This window comes from Phlebotomus argentipes, unplaced genomic scaffold (genome assembly GCF_947086385.1).
Source record: "Phlebotomus argentipes unplaced genomic scaffold, Phlebotomus argentipes genome assembly scaffold_18, whole genome shotgun sequence".
NCBI lineage: Eukaryota > Metazoa > Arthropoda > Insecta > Diptera > Psychodidae > Phlebotomus > Phlebotomus argentipes.
This window is the reverse complement of record NW_026776177.1, coordinates 13488856-13515457: the sequence shown is the minus strand read 5'-3', so window position 1 is coordinate 13515457 and position 26602 is coordinate 13488856. Positions and strand designations below refer to the sequence as shown.

At 42.9% G+C, this 26602-nt stretch overlaps 8 protein-coding genes across 10 annotated transcripts; 4 read left to right on the top strand and 4 right to left on the bottom strand.

Annotated features, from left to right (window-relative positions):
• Nucleotides 1–332: 332 nt before the first annotated feature.
• On the top strand, nt 333–4739 carry LOC132260308 (steroidogenic acute regulatory protein-like). 3 transcript variants are annotated; one of them, XM_059758341.1, is made up of 11 exons: nt 333–490; nt 629–812; nt 1952–2076; nt 2133–2290; nt 2365–2523; nt 2638–2691; nt 2755–3033; nt 3194–3346; nt 3811–4376; nt 4437–4560; nt 4623–4739. In XM_059758341.1, exons 3-11 carry the CDS (start codon nt 2016–2018, stop codon nt 4698–4700), a joined length of 1632 nt encoding a protein of 543 aa, XP_059614324.1. In that variant the 5' UTR covers nt 333–490; nt 629–812; nt 1952–2015; the 3' UTR covers nt 4701–4739. The 3 variants fall into 3 exon arrangements, with proteins under 3 accessions (XP_059614324.1, XP_059614322.1, XP_059614323.1); XM_059758339.1 differs by having other exon boundaries at nt 2365–2691; XM_059758340.1 differs by lacking the exon at nt 629–812 and having other exon boundaries at nt 2365–2691.
• A 469-nt stretch (nt 4740–5208) lies between these two features.
• On the bottom strand, nt 5209–5685 carry LOC132260309 (neuropeptide SIFamide). The gene has a single exon (XM_059758342.1). The coding sequence runs from the start codon at nt 5434–5436 to the stop codon at nt 5218–5220; it is 219 nt and encodes a 72-aa protein (XP_059614325.1). The 5' UTR covers nt 5437–5685; the 3' UTR covers nt 5209–5217.
• An 890-nt stretch (nt 5686–6575) lies between these two features.
• Nucleotides 6576–8275, bottom strand: LOC132260156 (uncharacterized). The gene is made up of 7 exons (XM_059758109.1): nt 8170–8275; nt 7982–8111; nt 7806–7922; nt 7605–7743; nt 7264–7547; nt 6935–7201; nt 6576–6787 (listed from the first exon to the last, which is right to left on the bottom strand). Exons 1-7 carry the CDS (start codon nt 8263–8265, stop codon nt 6585–6587), a joined length of 1236 nt encoding a protein of 411 aa, XP_059614092.1. The 5' UTR covers nt 8266–8275; the 3' UTR covers nt 6576–6584.
• A 378-nt stretch (nt 8276–8653) lies between these two features.
• Nucleotides 8654–9535, top strand: LOC132259212 (testis-expressed protein 9). The gene has a single exon (XM_059756766.1). It carries the CDS (start codon nt 8654–8656, stop codon nt 9533–9535), a length of 882 nt encoding a protein of 293 aa, XP_059612749.1.
• Nucleotides 9536–10706: 1171 nt separating this feature from the next.
• On the top strand, nt 10707–21053 carry LOC132261016 (cuticlin-4). Its single transcript, XM_059759505.1, has 8 exons — nt 10707–11128; nt 14267–14316; nt 15858–15903; nt 16480–16642; nt 16849–16915; nt 19263–19483; nt 19710–20226; nt 20312–21053. Exons 2-8 carry the CDS (start codon nt 14272–14274, stop codon nt 20507–20509), a joined length of 1257 nt encoding a protein of 418 aa, XP_059615488.1. The 5' UTR covers nt 10707–11128; nt 14267–14271; the 3' UTR covers nt 20510–21053.
• A 58-nt stretch (nt 21054–21111) lies between these two features.
• On the bottom strand, nt 21112–24093 carry LOC132261006 (leucine-rich repeats and immunoglobulin-like domains protein 3). The gene is made up of 5 exons (XM_059759472.1): nt 23792–24093; nt 23427–23735; nt 22130–23364; nt 21816–22072; nt 21112–21747 (listed from the first exon to the last, which is right to left on the bottom strand). The coding sequence occupies exons 1-5, from the start codon at nt 23932–23934 to the stop codon at nt 21190–21192; spliced, it is 2502 nt and encodes an 833-aa protein (XP_059615455.1). The 5' UTR covers nt 23935–24093; the 3' UTR covers nt 21112–21189.
• A 42-nt stretch (nt 24094–24135) lies between these two features.
• LOC132261019 (PRA1 family protein 3) lies at nt 24136–24989 on the top strand. The gene is made up of 2 exons (XM_059759509.1): nt 24136–24600; nt 24715–24989. Exons 1-2 carry the CDS (start codon nt 24216–24218, stop codon nt 24858–24860), a joined length of 531 nt encoding a protein of 176 aa, XP_059615492.1. The 5' UTR covers nt 24136–24215; the 3' UTR covers nt 24861–24989.
• A 118-nt stretch (nt 24990–25107) lies between these two features.
• On the bottom strand, nt 25108–26544 carry LOC132261015 (uncharacterized). Its single transcript, XM_059759504.1, has one exon. It carries the CDS (start codon nt 26427–26429, stop codon nt 25125–25127), a length of 1305 nt encoding a protein of 434 aa, XP_059615487.1. The 5' UTR covers nt 26430–26544; the 3' UTR covers nt 25108–25124.
• Between the last annotated feature and the right edge of the window lie 58 nt (nt 26545–26602).

Below are 26602 nucleotides of genomic sequence, written 5' to 3'. Positions count from 1 at the left end.
AATCGAGCATCGTCAGTTGGTGGCTCGCGGAGTCCCAATGTATTTTACATATTACTTTATCTCTTCGCAATGTTTTTTTCGGATTATGCATGATTCTCCATGGTTTCGCCTTGTTGTGAAAATGCCCCAGAGGACATCGTCGTGAAGCTTTGTTGCAGCTAAGAAGTATGTGGAGGATGGAAATGGGAGTGATAAAAAAGAAGAGTTCTCGCCGGTTGATTTTGAGATTACGAAATAGTTTTGCCTACTTTTAGGCACTTTTGTCCCCTCCACACTTAACCCATAGACACGCGTCTGGGGAAACATCGAAAAGTCACTTGACAATTAGTCATACGTCAAAGTCACAATGGATGTTGTGTGAAATCACAAATAAAGTTTTCAAGGGGGCATTTTGAGGTGAAAATCGGTGAAAAAATACAAAAATCCGTGGAAAACTAACAGTTTAGTGATCAAAATACAGGAATCAACCTAGAATATCCGCAAATTTCTCGTAAGTTCTCCAGAAATTGCATTCAAAAATTGGCAACTTCACTTGACGTATGAATTTGCGATTTTTTCTACAATTCAGAGATGTTTATTGTGTGTTTTTTTCTAAAAATATACTTCCAAATTCCATTCTTATTCGCAGTGAATAATCCTGGTGAAATCATGAACCTTAGCTTCATCCCCCTTATCTTGAAATACCTTCTACTAATAAGTTTCCTGATTGTCTTTGGAGTCTTCAGTTTTTTCGCGAGACTCCTCTTCGTTTAAACCAACCAAAGAGGCACAAAATTGTACAAAAAGATGATGAGGAATTTTTCGGTCAAGGGGTAATTATTAGATGACTTAGTGCGTAGCCTTTATCATCTTCCTTTTTTCTCGCATCCTAATTCTTGTGTTTCTCGCTCACAAAATTATCTCTCCATTTATTTACAAAAGCTGCAATATTTATTTTCTGCCTGGAAAGATGATCACACAATTTGCTGATAGAGCGATAAGTCGATGAGAGTTCATGAACGAGAGATTGTGTGACCATCCGAATATGTCTGTATTTTGCTCTTTGTCAGAGAGTTCCTTTACTCTTTGGGGCTCTTATCACATCGCGCGAGAAGCGATAAACTCTTTCTTCGAACACCTGGCATTGTTTCTCTCTTTCATGAATTTATCCGTCACTTTTCTAACATTCATCTCATTATTCGATGTTTTTCTTCTCCTCCAGTCAAGGGGTCACTCAATGCAATTCCCGATGGTCTGTTTTTGTAAACTTTTTCCCAGGTTTCGACATATTTTTAGACAAATTTTTTGTAGACTCGACTTGAAATGTAACAAAGCTAAATATTTTGTTGCATTTATTGAGTTATAATATTCAGGAAAATTGGAAAACACATCATATAGTAAACAAAAAAAAAATCTAATTTCACTATTTATTACATTCTCTATTTACTATGGAAATTCTTTAATTTGCCCTGGACACTGTCAATACATTATTAATGTTTTCTCTCAACTCCGATGCTAAGTGACTTGTTACCCTTTAAGAAGTTTGCAAATCCAAGATCAATTTGACTTGCAACTTCAACCAGAATATTATTTAATTTATTCGGAACTTAACTCAAGACGCAAAAGATTCGCGTACGATTTATTCAGTGCGTTGACAATTCAGAATTCTTTGTGTGCAAGAAAATGCACAGGTAACTTTTGGTGACAATATCTACGTTACTATTTATATTTTTTTAACAATGAAGCTGAATGCCTTTTCAGATCTCGACTGATTTTTGTTAGAATATCCAGCAATTGTAGTATTTTTTCAAAAAAAAATAATCAAGAAAACAATAATGTGCTCTTACTTCTACGGTGTGTATATATGAAAATGAGCGAAGCGAGAAAGAATATTGTAATGAGTGACCCCTTAATTCTAGAAATGCTCTTTGACTGTGTTTGGTCGAGTCCTGATAATGCAATTTCCTTTCAGTGGCATTTTGCGAGATTGATTAGCTGAGAGAATGTGAAGGCCAGGCTTCGGGACAGGATAAACCATGGCTCAGCGCGGACTGAGGGATGTTATGTACGAGAGACAATATCCTAGTCTAGATTTTTGTAAGAATCTCCCCACAAACTCACTTGAGTAGCAATGATGAGAGTCGTTTTTGCAGCCACACGTTCACAATCGCACTCCATTAATTTAATCACTGAGGACTTCCTGTCTGGATATCAGCATGATGGACGAATGTCGGTTATTCGGCGCTTCTTCTGCCTCTTCGTCACCTTCGATTTAGTATTCATTGCTCTCCTTTGGCTCATCTGCGTCATGGTTAGTCACAAGGCTGCGAGATGATAAGGCCAAAAGTGAAAACTACAATTTTCTCTCATTTGTTTACTCCACAGATTACGGGTGATAACATATACAATGCACTTCAGACGCAAGTTATTCACTACACAATCTACACGTCACTATTCGACGTTGTCATGGCCGCAATTTGCAGATTTGTGGTCCTCATCCTCTTTTATGCCATACTTTACATCAACCACTGGATCATCATTGCGGTGAGTACATATTCAATGTTTCGCGATGGCGATAAGAATTTGCTGAGATGTGGTCTGTTTTGCTTATCATTGAGCACGACAAAAGTTTTAATGCTTTCGAAATCTCTATTTCAGGCTTCAACGTCGGGTTCTTGTGCATTTCTGATATCGAAAGTCTTCGTCTACAATGTGAGTGTGTAGATGTTCAAAGCCTCTTCTGGACACTTGTTAAGAATGCTCCCTTTTCTCTAGTGGGCAGACTCTCCTCAGCCCGTGTTTCAGGTCCTCTTGATCGTTGTATCTTTCGTGATAGCTTGGGGAGAGGCATGGTTTCTGGATTGCCGGGTTATTCCTCAGGAGCAGCACGCTCGCAGTTATTTGGCCGCCATTTCGTCCACCATTGACGACCGAGGACCTCTTCTGGCGCCCTTTCTAGCCGCCTCAACGGGCACAGGGCGACGCACAGAAAGCATAGCCAACTTCTACTCCCCATACGAGTCCATTCACAATAGTGACGACGAAGGAGACAAGGTAGAGGCGCTTCTTATGAAATATTTATCACCCAGAAGATTGATATTCAATTGCTCAGCGAAAGAAGAAGATTCTGTGCAATGAAATCAGTCTTGTTAGTGCTTTTCAATTGAGTCAATCGCAAGGAATGTCTCGTAATAATCCAAGATTTCTGTTTCAGGACGAGGAGTACAAGAGGATGGCTCTGGAGTGTGTGAAAAAGGCCTACGAGCTGATTGAGAGTCAAGATTGGGAACTGGAGAAAGTCACAGCGAGTTCAGACACTATTCAAAGTATTAAGCGTGATAGATTAGGAAAAATTTACAAATTGACGGTAAGTTGAGCATATTTGGTAGTCAAATCCATTAAGGTTCAAGTTTAATTTATTCAAGTTCAAGGATTCCATCGTGAAGAGCATTATTGCCAATATATTGCTTATTGATATGGAAAGAGATAGGATTTCTCAAAGTTATTTACTCCTCCCGGAATTTTAGCAATGATTCAGCAAGGAATCACTCACAAACTCACTACAGTAACGACTCAAAATTAGTGATTCTCTTTGATTTTACGCAATATTTAATCTATTGAAAGTGTTAAAGTAATTGAATGATTGTATTAAAATCACTGCGACAAAGTGAAGTGGAAATATTTGTTCTTATTTCATAAAAGACTGAATAGGTTTTGAAATATTAATAGAATTTGCACCAACATTATAGACTCTGTTCTGTCCTCAAATGAGTCTAACTTTCATGATTACGCATGAATGAGATTTTGAGATTTCGCTTGAAAATTTTGCAGGGGCGCGTGAATAGCAATGCGCAGAGCTTGGTGGAGGATCTCTTCAGCAATATTGAGGAAATGCCCAAGTGGAATCCCACCCTCTTGGAGTCGCGAGTCATCCACAGAATCGACCCACGCACAGACGTTTCATACCAAGTCTCAGCCGCTGGCGGCGGAGGCTTCGTCAAGAGCCGCGATTTCGTCAACTTGCGCTCCTGGGAAGCTTTCGAGGGTGGCAGAATGGTGCAGGACGAAGAAGAGGGCGCTGTACTGTATCCCAGAAGACGCTTAGACACTGTCCAGGAGCAGTCAGAGGGCGAGAGTTCGGTGAAGAGCGAACCGGCGCCAAAGAGTCCACAAAGTGAGGACGAAGGGTATCAGAAGAGGGCTCCAATGGCGTTAAGCAAGAGCCTGGGAGCCAGGGATTTCGGCACGTCGCCTAGTTTGTCGGCTCAGGACAATTGTGAAGAGGAGGCAAAATTCCAGGACGCTCAAGACTGGCCCAGCAGAGCTCTGAGAGTGTACGTGAGTGCAGCCGTTGCAGTTGAATACCCAGGTTTCGCAGCGACGAATAAATACGTGAGGTGAGATTCCAAAGTGTGAGCAGAGGAGAACACAATTAATGTGCCAATCTCATATTTCAGGGGCGAAAATCTGATATCTTGCATAGTGACGAGAGAAATACCTGGAGAAGCGGATTCTTGCATTTTCGAGTGGCTTCTCTGCCTCGATTTGAAGGGTTATATCCCGAAATCCATCCTCGAGACTGTGAGTTTACTGTTGCGTTTGTTGTCTTTGCTGAATCAACTGATAATGGTGATTCCTTGCAGGCCTACACAACTCTCATGCAAGACTACATGAAGTATCTTCGTTGTCACTGCGAGGAAATGTCCAATCAGAAGGTTTAAGTGCCTCAAATTGTGTATTTATTAATTTCTCCAGAACCAGAACAAATAATAATCCGGGAAAAGTTTTACTTGTACATTTTAATGACAATTTTTATTGATATATATACCATTAGTGTGAACATTCGATTGTGATTTGCAAATAGTCATAAGAAAGAAGGACAAAAAATGAAGAAAAAATTGAAGCTCTGACCATCCAAATATGCAGAAAAGTCTATTTACATAAGAAGAACAGAATGAGATTTATGTTTATTCATGTCTTTATATAGTGCAATACAAAATGCATTGAAGAGGGACTTTTTTGTAAATTCTATATAGAATATCTTCCATTCTCTATTCTTTTTTGCGCCACAACGGCGAAAACGGAAGTCTAACTTATGTTTTAAGGAGACAATTTGATTAAATAGCATTTTCTCTTCCTCATTTTTATTAACAATATGTTGCGTGTGAAATTTTACTTTGGTGCCTCTTTTGAACATGATGGAAAAGCCGTGTTTGCAGTCCTGATTGGCGTGTTGAGTTACTTTTTGTCCTGCGGAAACCACGCTCCGCACGCCTCCAGCGCTATCTCGCACATCGCGGACAAGGCCTTGCCTCCAGAATCGTAGTCCCCAATGCTGTTCCGCTTCCCGAAGATGCTCCCGTTGAATGGAGGCTTCCTGTATGTGCCCTCGGCGGAGTGCATCGCAATGCAAAACACACAGATTATCACGAGGAGTGTGAGGAGTCTTAGGCTCATCTTCTGTGCTCACTAGTCACTCAACTTGCTCAATCTCAATGTCAATCTCAGGATGATCGGATACGAACTGTTGCTCTTCACAGAATTTTCCTGGCTTTATACTCGCTCCTTTGTGTGGTGGAATGCGCACTGAGCGTCCTGCGTCCTGGGATTTTGATGCTACACGGACTACAGAATGGCCTCAGTGAACTGTACACTAAGATTTCACACCTATAAACAGTTTCTAAGCAAACATGACTAATATAACATGAACCAAATCAATTCCATTCAAAAATATAAACGAAAAATACAAGATTTAATTTTAATTTCACTTCAAAGTTTTAATATGCAATATTCAATTGCTTCCTTCTGTTCTCCTCTTTGCAGCAATAACTCTCGAAAGTCCCTGTTTTTCATCGGAAACAGCAAAAAAATCGCATTTATTACACATTTAAATAAATCAATAATTATTATGATGCATGAAAACACCTCTGAAGTGGAATTGGCATGAAATTCCGGTGAATATTCGGCTCAATTGTCTCTATTCTGGGGTAAATTGAATCTCAAGAGCAATTATTTTTCCTATTAATACGCCATAAAATCGCCGGATGAGAAAGAAACTCAATTATGTGGTCAATAGAGTGTCTCTAAAAGGTTTCTAAATTATTGAGTTACTGGAAGGAGAGCCCTTAGGCGGGCTGCGGTGTCATTTATCCGGACAAATATTTAATCCTTGCCATGAGCAAAGGAGGACATCTTTAAGGTCCAATGGAAGGGGCGCGCGATTCCCAGTGATTGTTTACGCTGTGGGAGATAATTGAATCACTCCAGGACGGTGATAAAAGGTGATAATGGGAGGTGCCACTTTAAATTACAATCACAATTTTCGCAGTGTGTTTGCAAAAAGGTCACGGCGAGGCAGCTTTTTTGGCGGCGCACATGTTGACATACACACGGTTTTCCAATCACGAGGAATTCAATTAAGACACCCAAGCCATGCTTCCTTGCAGTGCCCACGCAAATTCTCCCCCTGATTTCCACATTTAATTGATGAAATTCCACCCTCGAGAGGTTCTCGTGGTACTTCTTTCACTCCATCGAACACGAGAAACTTGACATCACAAAGTATCTTGACCCATAACATTTGCAACATCGATTATTTTCATTTATTAACAGAATGATCCTTTATTATAGCACTCTAAAGTGGTAATTTCCTCATGTGGAACCTCCGAGGTTGTTTGGTTGCCATTCTCATCGGTGCAGTAGCAAAATCCTCTTCTGCAGGACATTTTTGGATAGTTCCCATTCGGACAGCAAGAAGGAATCTCAAATGCTCCGATTTCTCTCAGCAACATTTCAACTCTGGCGCAATCTGGAAAGTACAGAGATAAAAAAAATCAAAATTTTTTGGTAATTTTTCGTTCCAGTGATTAGTACATTAGTCACTTTAGTCAGTAAATAATTATTTCTAATTTGCCTTTCAAAAATGGTTTGTAAGTAGAAAATATTTTCAACTCACTGCACGTCATTGTGTTTGCATCTTCTGACCCTAATACGGCATTGTAGTTGCGTATGCTCATCCCAAATTTATCAGCACAGAACTTATGAGTGTCATTGCGCTGAATTCTGGCAAAAAACCCATCAGGTTGGCACATTTCATAAGATTCACTCTCATCAACGGCATATATTCCCATTTTTGCTCTTTTGTAGAGCTTCTGGACGAGAACAGCTTTCTTTTCCGCACACTCTCGATTGTAGGAAGAATTACTGTATCCGGATTCATTAACTGAAATAGAAGGATTTTTTTTGTAATAGAAATTATAGTTAAGAAGTTCGTAGGATTCTCACAGCAAGGCAGCGAATGCAATCCGTCAACAGTTATGTTAACTATACTAGACGTTGGGAAGCCTAAATGAGGATCCACGCAGAGACATTGATCGTTGATGCATTGGAGTTTATCAAAAGATCCTGTCTCATTGCATCTGACAAAAGGGATTTTCATATCCGTGTCCAGAACAGTGTTAATAACTGCTTCTTGACGGGAACATTCACACTTCATCACGACCTCAATGCCGCGGTAGTTTAAAGACTCTCCGAAGATCCTTTCGCCCTGATCGTTCACACAATAGCATCTAAAAGCGTATTGACATGGTAATTATTTGATTTTGAGGAATTCTTGCCAACCCTACATTTGCCCAGGAATGCACTTTATAGGTGAAAATCCTCCATCAGCATCACATAGAGTCCTTTGCATTAAATGTCCAATTGTACCATTGAGTCTCTCAGTGTCATATGAGCTCTGATCTCTGAGGCAATCGGTGTCGGTCACTGTAATATTCTTTCTAACTTAATTTTTTTCTTCTCGTGCATGAATAAAACATTCAACTCACTTTTCTGGCATGTCGTGTGCTCATCATTGTCATCAAAAGCACACGACAATCCTGGTCCACACATGCCATGAGGAATTGGGGCTCCTGGTGAACCCAAAGTACAATCCTCATCCAACTCTGCAATATCAATCACAATAATAGAACAAAGGATCAGCGTAAATTCGTTATGTCTTTACCAAAATTCTCAATGCAAGTCTCACAACAATTGCACGATACTGGAGAAGGGAATATTCTACCATTGTGAGTAGAATTCTGCGCTCTGCATGCCAGAGCCATTAGTGGGCATCCTGTTTCCTCTCTGTATCTCTGCAAAGTGAAAACATATTCAGTTCACGACACTTCGCCCAGAAAGAGTTCCAATTACCCGACAAACTTCATCTGTGCAAACGAAATTATCCGCCACGACAGAGGCTGAATAGAGAAATAGGACAACCGCAGTACTTATTGACTTTACAGGCATTTTAGCGTCACAAACCTGTCGCACTCATTGTGCAGCGCACACTGAAATACTATCACTTCCTCCAATTTTTCTTCTTATCGTCAGCAATTCGCCAGAATTGTGAGGAATTGATAAGATTGCATTGTTCATTGAAGTGATAATTTGATAGACACTGAGAGAAACTAACTCGACAACAGAATAATACAATTATTTAATTAAATATAGAATCACAAAAATCTTAATTAATCAAATGTGGTTGCATAACATTTTTTATGTCCCCTTCATTGAAATAAACGTTTCAATGAGGAGTTAAACCTATAATGTTGCCATGCCCACGAGGCTTATTTACTAACAACTCCTTTCAGTGCTTGTCTGGCGAGGAATTAAATCGGAAGCTCGGTTTCCTGAGATGGCTGATATGTTCCTGCAGAAGGAGCAAGAGCTTCTGAAGCTCAACGAGGAGATCAACTCAAAGACGAAGACAGTGCTGCAGAAGACAGAGAAGAATGCGGTCAAAGGCAATCGAAAGACTGTGGTTAAGAAGAAGAGTGAGGAGACAAAGAAACCCGTCAAGGAGGTGAACGTCCCTGAAGAAGTGCTGGAGAGTGAGGTGGAGCTTCCCGCGCCCAAGAAGACCTCTTCGGAAGCCACCATCCCTGATCGCTTGGCCAGGAAGAATGTGAGCTCTGAAGGACTGATAAAGTTCCTCAAAGCCAAAGTGTCTATTCTGCAAGATGAGGTGGACACGCATCAGAAGGAGAATCTGAAGAATACTGAGCAGATTCATGCTCTACAGGAGTCTCTGAAGGGAGTGGAGAATGTTAAGGATCAACTTACGAGTCGAGTGAATGCCCTGCAGAGCCAGCAGAAAAAGTTGGAGGTGAGGAATGAAGAATTGGAGTTGAAGCTAAAGAATCGCGACGTTGATCTTGGAAAGCAGAGTCGGGATCTCGAGATGGCGAGACGGGAAGTGAAGAGCTTGACTCAGGAGAAGAGCACCATGGAGAGGAGATTGCTGAAGAGCCAGGAGGATCACGAGGGAACGAAGCAAAGTCTGACCGGTGCCTATGAGCGCGAGAAGGAAATGCGAGAGCGCTCGAGACTGGAAAAGGAGGGATTCGAGAAGCAGGTGAAGGCGCTGAGGAAGCAGAGGCTGAGTCTCATCGGAGCGTACAAGCAGCAATTGCTGCTCCTGGACAATCTGAAGAGGCAGATCGTGTGCCTGGAAGAGGCCAAGATGATTGACTTCGCTGAGAGGGAGTTCACTAAGATTCTCGACTGGGGCAAGTGAAGTCACGCGGAGTCTCGATGAGATCACCACATTATTTAAGATTCAAAGCCTCGACATCCGTTTACATGCAACTCCAATGGTATGGCGAGAATGCCGGGGGGTCAATTGCATAAGACTTTCTCCATATTCTACAAATAAAAGACATAAAGAACACTGAACCTCGATTTAAATTCAATCAGACGCGTACGTCTTGATTTGGAAGATTCTCTAGTCAATATTATTAACCCCCTGATATTCTAATTCTAAATCAACTCTTTTATTATTTCTAATCGTGGTTGTGTTTGTGATTTAATGTTCTCCACTATGCAATTACTCATTCCTCCGTGGCATATTCAAATACACTCCTACAAATCCCATACAGTGTCCGGGAAACCGCGCTCTTCATCCCACTCAGAATCCCTCTCAAGATCAGAATCATGGGACAAAGGTTCGCCTACAAATCGCTTCTTCGTCCAGCGATTCTTGGCAAAACACACACACACGCTTTAAGGTGTGTGGGCATGTTGAGACGCAACACTCGCGAGAGAGGAACAGGTTTTCCGTACAAACTCTTGTTTTCTTTTGATCACACATCGCGAAGAAAAGGCAGAGAATTACCATGGTTTGGACTCTCAAGTTTGGCGTTGACGCCAGAGAGTTTGAGGTATTTTCGTTCTTTTCCCACTCACGGACATCATCTTGCATTTCATGCCTCGCGCAGCACTCAAGGTATTCCTGTCTGCCCACCTCTCGTGACGCGCGATTGCGAGTGAGGGCGCAATATTTCGTGAATGTCTGGCCAAGGAGAATATTTCATGAAACAATCACCGAATCACTTTGATCACTTAATAAATATGAGGCAAAAATGGCATTCTTTCATTGCTCACAACTTTAGATTTATGCAAAAGTTGACTTTTAGTATGACAATTCATCTTATTGCAATAATCGATGTGAACAACGATCAATGAGCACATTTAGCATTTTCACGTTCTCTCCAAACGGCATAGAAATTGAGATCTGAATAGTCTGAACAGAGTTATCACTAAGCCATCGAACTCCGAAACGTGATTTCACGAGGATTTGTGTTTTAAAACTTCGCGATCATGTAAGTTTCACTGAAATTTCCTCCTTCACTATAAGTCTAACAGCCGCGATCTGTGTTGGTTTGTTGACTCGCGCTTGAGCTTGTGTGCGATCACGAGTGTTTCTCAGTACTGTTGCAGCCAGAGTCTGAGACGGTTGCCTGAGAGTGATCGCGCGCGAGATTTGGAGCCATCTTAGCCAGAACCTCCAGTGCCACTGAACGAATCTTCCTGTGTCCAAATGCGCGAGTGCAGATCCGTCCGGGAGTGACTGTTGAAAGAATGACGCTTGGGGTGGTAAAATAGGCGGTCTCATCTCTGGCTCTTTCGACATCGAACGCAAAGTTGCAGTTCAGAACGACCTTTTCCCGCACACCAGAAAACCTAAATCTCAGTGGAGTTTCCAGTGCTGACCGAGAGAGTTTGTGTGTGTGTGTGTGGATTAAGTGCTAGTTTTACAATCTGTGATAGCCCTATGATTTGTCCATTATAATCATCTCTTAGGATTACTGTTGGATATACGAGAATTGAGGTAATTCATTAGCACGCAGCTGTTAAAGCTACACTTCTCGGAGGTTCGAACTTTATTGCTCGCCTTTTGAAATGAGACTCAAGGTGGTTTAGAAGTAAGACCAAAAAATATTTAAACAGCTAAATCAAACTGAAATTTGTCTGTGTCTAGTAAACTAAATATTTGCCTGGAAATTGTGAAAGAATGGCATTTACTTCTGGCAAAAAATTCCCGCCGTTAATCATTAAATCGCGCGCACCCACAAAAAATGTCACAAAATACTCTGTTTTCTGTTTCATCTGAACAACTTTAAGACAAGTAACCTTCAAAATAGCTCTCAGAGTGAATTTTTTCGCATATTCACTCTCTTTAAGCATTTAATTGCGTGGAACGGACATAAGATTTGCACACCCACTCAAGAAATTTGTATTCGTCAAATAGCAAAAAAAATCTTCCTTGTTAATTGAATTTCTTCATAAATTAACTTCTCAGGAAGACAAGTGATGTCGTCATCGATAAATTTGTGGCTTCTCGTGAGTGAATCTTTAGCTTGCATATGCATTAGTCACTTGCTCAATTGTATGTTAATAATGGATGGATTAAAAGCTGAAGTTTCTTTTATTTCAATGCGTTTTTCATGATCGTCTCCGAAGTAATTATCGCTGGAATTGGGAATCCGCTGGCAATTCGGGTCAATAAGAATTCTTTATTTCTTCCCATGATGTTGCCATCGCCAAGAGGCAGCATGGAAAAGTCAAGAATGAGTGAGATAAAGCATGAACACCTTGAAAATATCTGTGAGATGATGTCGAATTTGGCATTGAATGGAATTTTCTGCCAGTTAAACTCAATCCAACTCACTCGCGTTAACATAATTCTCTCGTTTTTTCTCTATATACTTCAACCTAAACTACAAAAGCCAGTGTAATTGCCGAGCTTCCACACACAGACACGATTCTTCACTTGGAAAAATGATGTAACTCAGCACACAGAAGACGTGTTTTAGTGAAAAGTTCTCCGCACACGCGCAGCTGTGACAATAACAATGCTTTTCCCCATCAATTGATCCCAATTGAATTGCAAACGAGGCCTCACCTGATAAACAATCACCTCAAAAGCCATCCCATGGCGAGATATTCAAATGACAAAGTGAGACAAATCGAGCAAGAGCGTGGGTTCGTCGCCTCGCATCGAAGTCTTTCGATAGAAAGAGAGTCAGCAACAAAGCTCATCGTCACGGAGGCGATTAATGATTCTCTATGCGTCGCGGGATTTTCAATTATTATTATTGGCTTTTTTATGCAACTTCGCCGCGACAAGTCCTCATTTTCCAGTCGCGACATTTCGCAAAAGTTACGCAAAGACGCACCATATGTCGCTTCTGGATTGTCATACTTGCGATGGCGCAGAGATATCGAGCTGAAGCATGCTGAATCAAGGACGAGCACGAAAGTCTGATGAAATGTCGTGACAGAGCTTTTGTCAAGAGCAATTTTAAGATAATAATATGCAAAAATAAGTAAACCCTAGTTTGAATTAATCTAAAAACCAGAACATCTGAGACAAGAGAAAAAGTTTAAATAAATCTTAAACGTTATGACCAAAAATATAGTCTTTGACTTATAATAAGAATTTCTAGAGAAGTGGGAACAGAATTTGCTAATAAATTCTTTCAAGATCACGCTTTCAGATTATGTGAAAATATCACAAATTACACAACAATCGCGGAAAGGTTTTTTTATTTAGACAAAGTATTAGAGGAAGACGCAATTTACTTCCGTTGATGAAGCTTACATACTATTTCTAAACAGATATTATAATTAAGAGGATGAGAAGACTATAATTATGGAATCGGAAACACTGATCTAATATTTAAACTGGTCCGTTCGATCAAAGATGTACATTTACGAAGTTTAGCATTTGCCACCGTTTACAAATGACTCAGAGTACTGAGGATATAAGCAAACAACTTGGGTTGAAAATGATAGTAAAAAAAATCGAATGTAATGTAATTCCATTTTCTTTATTATGTCAATTATTAAAAGTTGTCCGGCCACTAAAGCCAGTTGTGGGAGAGACTCTGACCACTTCCTAAAATGGGCCTCAAGTCACCCATAAAGTCGCCAATGTCCACAGTGTGACTGCATGATTTATGCCACAACACTCAGATTTTCTCTCATGTCAGCTATAATCCAAGAATATTATGCAGATAATTGGGCATTTATAGCAATATTCTGCAAATTACTTCCGAGGATTTAATGAGGAAGCGCGGCAATTGATTAAACAATAAGACATCGCGATTGAGAATTCTTGGGAGAATAATTGCCATGGAATCTCATCGGCCAAGAAGTTGCTGCGCCGCGACTCACCTGGAACCTAACGGGACTCTTCCCCAGGCCTCCACGAGTCATTGACAGTTCACGTACACTTTTGTTGTGGATTTCTGTGCGGCGAAGAGACTCTCGCGAGTCTTCCGCGCATTCAAATCGTCGCCGGGAAATCTTCGAGGGCTCGCGGGAATGTTCTCATCGTTAGAAGGCATTCCCTATTTCTCTCTAATCTTATGCCCATGTTTGATTCTAATTACGGGAGAGCGATTGCGTGGCACAGATGAGGAGAACAAAGAGATTACATTCGCGCTCATTCCGTTAATACAGCGCGATTGAGGGAATATAAGACTATCTTTAAGGATAGTGATTAACCACAAAAGTCGACATTTAACCACAAATGTGGGAAATTGCAAGTGTGAGTGGAAGCCAATTATGGTTAGAGGGGCAAATCTTGTTTGTACCAGAGATTCTGCCAAGAATCTCCAAGATGTCTTCTAAGCTATGCGCTTAATTTGTCTTCCAGAGATAATTCAACATCGATTACGTCGCATTAGGCCAATTCAGCGAATGTGTAACTGAACCGCATGCCATGGCTAAGACTTTATAAGCCTCTCTCGTTCTCCAATTTCATACGCGCAATTTTTCTCAAAGTGATTGTACCTACATTAGATTCGAGCGGCAGAAAGGCCAAATGTCTCATTTCAACTGGAGCTTAAGAGAGTGTTATGCAAAATGAAAGCTCTCCGCGTGTGTTTGTTTTCCATTCGCCACACCCTCTCAAAGTTGATTTTCAGATCACTAACGCTGCCTTTTCTTGTCTCTCTTTCAGCAATTATGGCGCTTACGGCTTTTAGTTACTATGCAGTATTTCAATTAATCGTAAGTACAATTTTCCGTGTGTCTCCCACTGCGGGATTTTCCATGAAGCCGTTGATGGGCAAAAATGCCGCTTTTGCACATTCACACGACTGAATTGCTCAATGGAGAGCACTTGAAAAATGCCTTTAAGAGATAATTACTGGCGGCGAAAGATATCGCACAATTGCACAAGTTCGTGTGACTTTGCCAGATGATGCGCCGTCAAATTATTCACCTCGTCATATTGGATCAATTCGCGCAAGAACAGCTGAACGATTTTGTAAGAGATTTTTTTCTACCTCAGCCGAATAACAATTGGAATTTGAGCAATCACTGTGGAAAATTGCAGTGTTTGCCAGAATGTTTATTTAACAAATCCAGACAATTAATTGAAATGCAAATTTATTGCTTTATTTAGAAAATTTTGAAAATTCACGATATTTTTGTCGCATTCCACATACCTATATTCCATCCCAATACGCGATAATTTCCAAGTAAAATATTGAATCATTGATGGAATTCCAAAAGTAAATCCCAGCTTTTAAAATCTGCCTAAATACTATCGCCAAGGCCTGCCACAGAAGAGAGGAAAATGTGAAAAAAAAATGCGCGCAAAAGAGCTCAAGAGGTGAGATTTCATCAATTTCATCCCATTCACTATGGCAATCTCTTGGCAAGAGCGATTATGATGTGTACATATTTGCGATTAGATTGAAACGGCGAAAGACGGATTTCATGAGACTTCGTCTCGGATGAAATTCACTGTTGAGTGGCTCGCGCAATTGTATAACAAAGCGTCTTGTGAGATGAGGTGCAAAGATCCATCATCGCCTGGACGTTGCCAATTTCTCCGCAATGCAATTCACTTGTGGTTGAATTTACCTTGTAAAACAGTGAGAATTGACCGTCTTGCCATTTGTCACATAATTTACAAATTCTTATTGACACTCCGCAACGGTGTGGTTTTTTCACCTCACAATTGTTCTTTCTCGTGACTTTTTCTTCACGTACCATCGCGGAGGTTAATAAAAAGAGATTTTCGGTTGAGTAACATTTGAGACTACCTTTTTTGTACGGTCGATCACTTTTTCCTTATTTACCTTCTTCGTGGATCGTCGTGACTTGAATGATCTTTTTGTTGTAGGCAAATTCGGGTCTTGTAATTGATGAAAAATGAAAAGCGCACAAACGACTTACACAATTTTCCCCCATGACAAAATAGGGGCTTTTTGGGAACAATTTATCATTTCGACGCAAAAGATACACCTATTATTTGGATGTCTCTTTTCATCTAAATTGCTCGTGAAGAACAATTTAAAACTACCAAATGAAAGTTATGGAGATGGTGAATAAATTTGCATGAGAACACAAGTTAAATCATTCTTCACATCTCTTTTTGTCACTCAATTATATGAATTCTCACTCTCAAATGAACTTTTTGTATGCGAGAAGAAATTGCGCGCTAGGAAATTGGACATCTCATATGAAATCCCATTAAGGCATTTTTCAGCAATTTCTTTAACATCACTTAATCACCTCCTTTTGTGTAACTTTCTTTCCAGACAATCGCCACTTTCACACAGACAGCACAACTGCCACCCACAATAAGTGAGTATCAAACCGGGCGATATTGAGAGTGCTTTAATGCACTTTCGGCTGACCACAAGACAATCTACATGAGCAGCCATGGCAATTTGCAGATGCAAAGTCATGAGGATGGAATTGTGTTGAGATCTCTTAAAAGATCAATTTCGCTTAAATGTCCCATAGAGTTAGGGGGTGTTCAACTCATCATAATTCACGAGATTTATTAAATTTTCGAGATAGAAATTCAAGTGTAATCTCTCTGTTGATGGAAAAATGATAAATATGTCTCCGCAAATATCAATTTTCTGAGACACTGACTGCAGAAAAGTCAGCACCTTAGCACAGCTTTAATAGTCACATACACTCTGACTTTGCATAACGCGATATTGAGCCCCTGCCTGAAATTGCCACTCCAACCGAGTACAAATTGTACAAGTTGTAGCTGCAGCACTGCAGTTGGTAAAATTAGTACCTTTCAGTTGTGGGCTTAAATCATCTTTGCATGAGTCACGTCCAAGCAAAAATGGCTGGTTTTCTAAGTCAGCAGTGGCAGAATGACGTTGCGGAACTAATTAATGGCTTGTCTTTGTCCGACAGAACCTCTCATAATGGACAGAGAGCCCACAGTTCGGATCCAGTGTCTCATGGGTTCAATGATCATCACAGTCAAAGATCCTCCGCCCAATACTGATGGTCTCTTCACTGGCATGATTTACCCGAAGGGACTGTCGAAGAACTCATCATGCCTATCGGAATACAGGTATGTTCGCGCACTCATCAATCACTTTCCAGCACAATTGCCTGTCAACTGATAATGAGCATTCATGAATTCAGCGAGAAATGCGGGCGCGCGAGTGTAAAAGTGAAATTCTGCGCTTGTATTTGAGAACTTTAATTGCTTTTTCGCACATTTAGTGATCATAAATTCATATCTCACGTCCAATGTCTCTCTGTCTCACTTTCCAGAAATCACGACGGGCCACTTAAATACAAACTACCACTGCGGAGCTGCAATACGATGCCACAAGAAAACGTAAGTTTACTCCATCTCTGAATCATACTGTCCTCCTCTTCTGTTTGCTCTTCTCGTGAAGAAATCAAAAGTTTGTCACCTTCACAGAGTGAAATATTTAATTTTCCCATAAATGCGTCTCTATTAGCATTACGACATTTTTTATGGCTCTGCTCTTTAAGGCTGGTGTCACCTTTCGCGGTGTGTGCGCGTAGGTGGATGAGAAAGAAGAGCCGAAAGCGGGTGGGTTTCGTGTGGATTAAGAAGTCCTGTGGGACGTCAAATTATTCCTATGCAAGGTCGATGAATTGAGTGACCATCTTCATGTGATGAATATCACTCAAGGAGACGAGTTTCCAAAATTAGAAGCTCAATTTAATAACAAAAATTTGCATGGTGAGATGTTCTTGAGTGAAGATTGGTTTTGCTTTTGTGGTAAAAACCATTAAAGAAGGTGTTAGTCAAATGAGAATCCATTGACCTTTGATTTCATTACATAATCAGAATACTAACAAATTGTGCGAATGCACAGTTATCCACTCCTAGTGACAAAAATTGGGGCAAAGAAACAATTATCTGAAGCTCCACCCCTTCGATTGATAGGTCCATTTTTAAATATTTTCACATGAATATTCATCGTGATTGTGTATTTTAAATAAAAAAAATTAACTTAATTAGAGATAGAAAATCATGAAAACCAGTGAATCTGTCCTCAAAACACTTTGAAACAATTTTTTTCGAAGTATTAAGATAAAAAAAGCTAAATTCGAGGCAAAAATGCAAAAATATTGATAAAACATTCTTTGATTTCAAAAACCTATGTGAAATGTTCGTTTATCATTCTTTTTTTCTCACCGAAGCTCATTTGCAATGACCGAAAAACACCCACGAAAACATTAGTCAATCTCTCTTGGGAACTGTTATGTAAAATCTGGGAATTTTTCATTGTAGGCGAAGATCGCATATGCGAACATGGCATCACAACAATTAGGTCTCATCTTCACTGTCCAAGGCTGATCGGGAATTTGCATACATACGTTATTTATTCACTGTCAGGAGAATCTTCGGATGGCCGTCAACCTTGACTTGATATCCTATTCACGCACACTTAATTACACTCTGCATTGTTCACATTTTAACGCTGTTATAAGCCTGCTAAATGGCTGGGATAATTGAATAATTCTTGTACAAATATAAAGTGATTTTTTATAAACATGTTTCGGTTCTGCATGAGGAAATTGCAGAGTGTTTGTCGCCGTAGTTGTTGCTTCTCTCGAGGCACGTGACGGCAAATTTAATGTATTTGCAATTTAATGAATCTGAGCTATGCTGAAAATTAAGTAATGAAACCCACTGAGGCGATGTGTGGAAGGCCTTAGTCAGTTGTTCTCTGGTCTAACTGTTGCCGTCTTCCTGAACTCGTAAACTTGTAGAATTTATACATCAAAAAGTTCTCTGTTTGGATGAAAATTCAAGGTTTAATCTTTCCGTGAAGATCACTCTAGCGTTTAAAATGAAATCATCACGATCACCAGTCATTTGAGAGATATGCAAGCCTAATGACTATCTTTCCGTGATACATGGAAATTTCACTTTCTTGCTGCATCCAAAGAGTGACTGTACGGCTGAAGAGAGCGAGAGAGAGATTATCGGAAGGGAAATACAAAATTATCACTCATAAACTGGCTTTTCCACCGGCGAAACACCTTTCATTTCACCACTATCACCTGATGATCGTGGCATTGAAAATTGGCAGAAAAAACCAAGTATTCACACTTCATTCTCTTGCCCATCGGCAAAAAGCGATTCATGAATGTGCTCTTAGAAATTTCCCATGCCATCAATAATTGTGAATTGCAGTGTTGTAATTACAAATTTAGCCGAGAAGCAGGTACAAATTTCTCAAGTGATCACTCATTGCCACGTAACACTTTCAGTTTCCTTCGTGCCATCATGAGATCGCGCTCGTTTCATGACTGAACTCTCCAAGATAATTGCCGAGGCTCCCTTAAAATTGTGCAAAGAAGGCAATTGACTTAGTGTAGGAGCCTAAATGGTGATTTAACGCTCATTATGTGGGCTTATGATGAACTGTGCGCGCAAGAGGAAGATCGGTGATCGCAAGAGATTGCTCTATAGAAATTGAAGGGGATATTATTATTAATATTAAACATTTATACACTGAAGATTGGTTGTGTGTAGAAAGGAAACTCAATTGCAAATTCATTTGGCGAAAGTTTCACTGAAACTTTGAAGCCCCACGCATTTGGTATTCCCCAATCTGAATTCTGCCTTGTGCACAGTTCTCGAGTGTCTTTGAACTTGGCATGTCTCATCCATTTGTTCTCTCTGGCCTCTTCTCTTGTAGGACGACGGTGGTATTGAGTTCTTCAATACCATTGTGCTGCAGCCGCATTTGAAGTTGGTCACCGACCTGGGACGAGGCTATCATGTCCGCTGTCGCTACAAGAGCAGAGAAGCTGCCACGAAGCCCACAATCGCAGCCAAATTGGCCAATCCTCAGGCATTCACCAGTGACGAGATCGCCGACCGGAGCCACTATGGACGCTCGCTGGACAATGGGGAAGAGTAAGTCATGATTTCGGATTGATTTCGACTTATGTTCACATTTTGTTGCTCTCGTGTTAAGATTCTGCCTTACCTCTAAGTAGGTATCACATAAGACAACTGTTTTGAGAGAAAGTTTTAACTATAGCGAATTATGTTAATTAGCTTCCAAAATTTTAAATCCAAATCTTAAGTCTTATAAGATATTTGACGATTTTTCTCCCTCTCTTTTTCCCTCTCTATAAAGGTCCAGAAACGAAATCCCCATGCCAGGATGCCACATGAAGATCTTCTCAGGCGGCAGTATTGCTGAGAACGTGAAGATTGGCGATCCTCTCACTGTAATCATCAACATCGACCAGCAAGACGTCTACGGACTTCACGTGACGGACTGCTTAGTGAGAGATGGCTTGGGTTGGGGTGAACAGCGCCTCGTGGGATCGGATGGATGTCCAACTGATGGAGAGATCATGGGACCCTTTGAGTACTCTTCCGATCGCTCCAGCGCCAAAGTCACCTTCCCTGCGCACAAGTTTCCCTACACTGCCTCTGTCTACTATCAATGCAACGTTCGCCTGTGCGCGCTGGCGGATCCAGACTGCAAGAAGTCCCCAACTTGTGACTCCAGAAGACCCAAGAGACAGGCGGAAGGCAAAGCGGAAGACGATGAGGGTCATCCGGCCACCATTGAAGTGTACTCCGGGCTGTATGTGAACGAGAACGCCGAAGTGATCGACGGAGATGATGAGGTTCTTAAAGAAAAGGTAAGCCTGATTTAATCGTTGTGGAAGATTCGTCTGATGACCACTTTCTTGAGTTCGCTTTAACACCCATTCATCCTTTTCTCAGACTCCCGACGATGCCATTTGCGTATCTCAGAGAAACTTCGCGATCGCCATTGCTGTGGCTGGCCTGATCCTCATGCTAGCCGTGATCGCGGCCGTGCTGATCATCATGGCCAGGCGGCGCGGAAAGACCATCTCCAACTCGGGCAGCTCGATCTACAGCGGCCCGTACACCAACACGGCCTTCTCGCACAGCAGTTAAAACTGCCGAGACATCTTCAGGTGCCACGAAAGACTCCCCAGCAACGAATTCTAGTGCCCAGCGAGCGCAGGGCCCACAGAGTCACTTTAGTGATAGCCAGAGTAGATTATAGGATAGGCCTTAGGGATTGAGATGTTACTGAGCAACTCCCAACAGTCAGTCCGCGGAGTTGCTCCCTAATGTCGCCTGCGATTCTCCACGCACACGAGGATGAGACGCGCTTCCGCCTCTCCTCCTCCAGAGTTGGCAGACAGAATCCAGACTTTGTAGCAACTAATTCGGTGGTGGACTTTCTTCTCTCACACCAACTCTACATATAAATGCGAATTCGCACCTCAAGAGTGTCCCGAACAGCCGGATGGATTGTTTCACAGAATTGTTACGTGTTGTGGGCATGAAAACACTTCCCTGGAACTCTCCATGGGACTCTCTTGAAGTAGTTTCTTCAATTGTAACGACTCTCGTCAATTAATTTATGCAGTAAGATGTGCAACATTGTACTGTAACGAAAAGTAATGCAATAAACATTCTTTAATATTTTTAAGAGTGTGTCTGGAAGAAATCCAGACTCTTTTCCTCGATCAGATAAAGAACATCGCAGCATCGTGAAATACATTAATTTTCTTTATTGTATAGTTCTTCTCATACAAGAACATCAGTCATTTTTCGTACATTTTACTTTAGCTACTCTGTGGTGCCTCTGAAGGCTCATCCAGCATGCGTTGCAGCTGGTTCACTTGGATGTTCACTACCAGGAAGTCATCGGGAGCACTCGGCGGCGGCGGCAGTTCACTGGGGATCGCCGACTCTGGTTCCGCGGTGCGCTTCGTCTTGTAGATGATCGCCACCCACACAATCGACGTTACAACGGCGCACAATACTACCGTGATCACCACGATTCCCACGATGTCGTTCACGGTTGTGGCGGCCCGCGGAGCCGCGATGACACTGAGACGCGCTCCTCCAATCGCCACGCCCAGCTCATTGCGAATCTCGCACTCATACGCTCCTGCGTCCGCCGCTTGCGTGGCCACGATGATGAGGAGCTGCTCCTCGGCGGCGAAGAAATGACGTTCCGTGGGGTCGATGGGGGCACCGTCTTTAGTCCACCGCAGCATTGGCTTGGGCGATCCGCCGGCCAGACACTCCAGCACACTAGCCGCGCCCACGGACACTTCCTTGCTCTCCATCGGGCGCACGAAGGATGGCGCCTCTTGGACCAAGAGTGTGGCATTGACCTGGAAGAGCAAGGAATCATCAGCAAGGAGAGTCACGTTAGAGGAATCATTAAGATGCCAACTCTCACCTTCATGACTCCCACAGAGTTCTCAGCTGTGCACGTGTAGACGCCCTGGTCGCTCGTCTTAGCGTGGATGATGAAAAATGCATCATCCTCCGTCATGACATGCATTCGACGCTCTCTGGCCGCCGGAAAGTCATTCCCACCGTCTTTCTGCCACGATATCTGCGGCTTCGGATCACCTGTGGCGCCGCAATTCAGCCTTGCCGTCGCTCCGGCCGCCACAGTCACATTTGAGGGCACTTTCAGGAACACAGGCAAGACTGGAAGACAAACGACAATCAGGACTTCTCCTCTAATTATTCACTCAGTATACTTACTGCCCACTGCTAGAAGGTTTTTGGCACTGTAGGTGACACCAAAGGCATTTCCAACGGCACATTGGTAGCGCCCCGCGTGCTCCTGGGACACATTCTTCAAATGCACACGCGAAGTAGCCTCAGTGGCGTTCACTTCTTCGCTGCGCTCATAAATGGCACTCAACTCTACATTGTCCTTCCGCCACTGGAAGACCATCGGCGCTGAAGCGGTGGCGCGGCACTCCAGCGTCACGTTGCTACCCTTAATCGCCATCTGGGCAGCCGGTGGACTGAGAATGGCCGGCCTCGGAGTGTCACTGCAAGTCAGATTCTCCGTCAGCAGTTCACCGAGCGTCTTGTGGCGCAGCTCCACTGGGAAATTACACACTGCATCACCCTTGAGCACATTTGGATGCTCTTCAATCCACTGTGTCAGCCACTGCAGGTGGCAGTCGCACAGCAGACTCGTTGTGTTGATCAGCAGATCCCTAAGCCCTGGCATGGGATCCAGTGATTCACTGTGAAGACTCGTGAGGTTGTTTCCGGTGAGATCGAGACGCTGTAGAGCGTTGAGGCCCAGGAAAGCCTTCTCGCTCACGCTCTTAATGCGATTAGCCGCTAAATGAAGGCTCCTGAGGTGATGAAGAGCCCCAAAGGGAGCATTCATGTCCTCCACGGCCCACGAGATCTCGTTGCCACTGAGATCGAGGCTTTGCAGCCGCGGCGTGGCCCCAAAAGCGCCCTCCTCCACAGCGCTGAGCCGATTATCACGTACAGACAAGCGCTTAAGATCACCCAAGCCCGCCAGTGTGGCTCTCGCGATACCCAACAGGCGATTCCCGGAGAGATCGAGCCCCTCCAGGTGTCCCACGAACTCCCACGCGTCGGCCTCAATCTCACTCACGCGATTCCGCGACACAGACAAGTGTGCAAGACTGGTGAGATTGAACAGCCACCGCTTGCTCACACTTCCGATGCCATTCTCGTCCAGTTCCAGCGAAGTGAGGCTCACGCAGCCGTGAAATGCCCCGTCCATCAGTGTGTGAATGCGATTGCGACGCATCCTCAGCGTTCTCAGGTGCACCAAGTTCCTGAACGTCAGTGCCTGGATCACTTCCAGTTTGTTATCTGTGATTTGCAGCTTCCGGAGACTCGAGAGATGAGCAAAAGTGTCATGCTCGATCACCGTGAGTCGATTTCCGTTCATCTTGAGCTCCGTGAGATGTCGCAGAGGTTCCAGAGCACGCCCGTGAACACTGAGAAGAGACAGAATGTTAGAAAATATATATATAAGAATTGACAGTGCAGAATAATTCACCTCTCAATAGCATTGTAGTTGAGATTGAGACTGCGGATACGTGAAGCGGTCGGGAACGTGTCCCTGGGCAGGTGGGTGATGAGGTTCCGGCTGATATCCAAGTGTTGCAGCTTCGGTAGGCGCTCCAACGCCTCCGCGTCCACCATCTCAATGCGATTGTGACTCAGGGAAAGTGCCGTGAGATGGTGAAGCCCCTCGAACAGGGGAATGTGCTGCAGACGGTTCTTGTTTAGCTTCAATTCGCGCAGGGTGGACAGATTGGCCACCTGCAACGTCACAGAGTCTCCTAGTCGATTGCCCGACAACTCCCTGCACAGATAAGCGATTAGATAACCAGTCAGAGTGCGAAACAACACCGTACTCACAGTGTCTCCATCCAATTAGGCAATCGCGGGGCGTCCTGGAGACCCCTCTTGCCGCAGTCTACGTAGACGCCGAGGCAGGCGCACTGGCTGGGGCAGGGGTCCGAGGCCCCAGCCAACGCCAACAGCAGCAGCCCCCACAGCATCCAGATGGGCGACTACACACCCATTCCGTTTGCCTGGCACTCTCTACACTCCACTTGGGCTATTTTTCACCACCTCCTCCAGCTCAATGTCCTGGATTTTGCAATTAGAAAAGAATTCCTGCACTGATTCGACGCACTTGCAAGATGTCCACCATTGTTTTGGTCGCGCGCTGACAGCTCGACTGACAGCATGTCAGTCGGCCATTGTGTGGCAAAGTGACATGTGATTTCCTGCGCGATTTTAGGGGATATTTTGGATTTTGGAGTGTGCTGCGTCCAGAATGAGTGAATTCAACTTCGCCCCACTGCGAGATCTCAATGACTTCCTGCTCTCCAGCGCCTCCTTCGGCCTGCCCAGCGTCAACGACCTGGAGAAGTGGGGAAATCGCGTCGTGAAGAACCTGCTGTACTATCAGACCAATTACTTCTGCTCCGCCGCGGTGCTCTGGCTCCTGCTGCTCCTGCTCAACCCACGCGACTTCCTGCAGGCTGCCCTGGTGGCTGTGGGCACTGCAGGAGGCGCCAAGATAGTCGCCATGCGCCACGGTGACGCCCTTGGTGGTGCCCAAAGAATCCTCGCTGGCGCTGCGCTCGTGGCCGTCTTGATCCTTTTCCTGCTCGAGCTCATCCTCTTCGTCATGCTCACCGCGCTCCTACCCTTCTCAGGTGAGATCATTACTGTGGGCGGTGGATGTCGTCATCTCAAGGCGAAGTTGCTGATTCACAATCACGTTAACCCATTACAGAATTCTTTACTTAGAATTCCTCGTTTTTTTGCAGTGATCTTCGTGCACGCGTCTCTGCGCCTGCGGAACACAAAGAGCAAGGCGGTGAACACGTTCGGGGCGGCACAGCTGAAGCGTACGCCGATGGGAATCTTCTTGGGCGCCATGAATCTCGTGCCGGACAATGTCTGGTTCAACTAGTCTCGGCGTCTTTGCCGCTCGCCCTCATCATGGGCAAATGCTTGTATTTTATTGTAATTTAGAGATCCAGTTTGCCTCTTGACTGCACTGCAAGACAATGCCATTCAGATGATTCAGATGAATAAATTCGATTTGTTGAGAAAGGCGCTTTCCGTAGTGCGAAGTGCTGAGAAATCGGCAACGATTAGTAGTTATTTTTAAGCACAAAGAATATTTTTGTAGGAATTCAAGATTTTATTCAATATTTTCAGCCCGCGTTTCTCTCTAAAAGGATTGACCACACGAATCAATCACCTTTATTTTTGGGTTGCACATTTGATCCCGCATATGCAGAGGAATCTTTTTTAACAGACGTTTTGATACTATAATGGTCAATATTGATTTTCTTTCATTGAGGAATGGCAATATCCGCTTGATAACATTGCATATCATGTTATATTCCAGATCTAGCTCGACTTGTGTCAGCTCTCGGCAATTCCTGATAAACTCAACAATGCCGTTATCGGTTATCTGATGGCAATAGTAAATTTCAAACTCTTGGAGACTCTGGAAATTTTCAGACAAAGACATCTGAATCAGATTTGCATCATTTATCTCTTGGTTCCATTTGATCTTCAGTACTTTCAACTTTGTGAAGGAACATAGTGCACGCAAAAGTCTTTGCGTGAAGTGAGATGAACAGATTGAGAGATGTTCCAGTGTATTCCAGACAGCTAGCTTTAGCAGGCAGGAATCCATGTTGAACTCTTGGAAGTTCAGGAATTCCAGAACTTTTAAGCCTGGCAAATCTCCCAGAATGGCGAGGTCAATGTTTTGGTTGGTGTTTAAATCCACGATCCTAACCCTCTCGAGATTCTGCAGATGCGTTGCAATCACACTGAAGAAATCATTTGTGAGAAAGAAACTATCAATCTTAATGCCTTGAAGTCCCTGATTAAGCTCACAGAATTCTGTGAAATGTGATAATTCGAGCTTTGAGCAAAAATCTAAGTTGATCTGCTTAATGTTCCGCAACACCGTCAAACACTTTCCGGTGATTTTAGTGTTACAGGACAGGTCTAGACTCTCTAGATGCTTTGCCTCTCGAAGACACACTTCAATATCATCCGTCACATCACAATCCTCAAGTTGAATCACTCTGAGGTTTACGAAAATCCTGTTGAAGAGTTGAAAGTCCCTTTGATTGAGCTTGAATTTAGTGAGATTCAAATGCCTCAAGTTGCTGAAGTCTTTTAGGATGTCGTGAAGCGTACAATAGGAGTCGAGGAAATACAGAGAGCAGGCATTCAAGGTGTGAACATAGGGTCCAAGTCTCTGCGAAATATTCTCCACATCTTCCAATGTAAAATTATCCTCGATCTGCTTTGTCCTCTCTGCCTTCTTTAACTTTTCTTCCAAGAGTACTTCATAATCCAACTTGTGCTTGGTTTTATAGACCATCTCAGCAATACTCTTGAATCTCTGACACACTTTTTCCGTCTCCATCAAGTCCAAGATGTTGAGATAAGTGAAGACGGTGAAGAGACAATCATCATCCAATGCTAAAATTGAGTTCTGCTTGGAATCCATTGATTTTCTTCGTTCTTATCGTTATTATACGCTAGGCTTGATGAATTTCCCACAAGTTTTTTCACTGATGCTTTCTGTGACTTCTTGATGTCAAACTGAATGGCACATGTCAGATTTAAAGGACTTAAGGCTAATTTTGAAGTCAAACAGGTTGCGCGGACTCAAAAAGCATT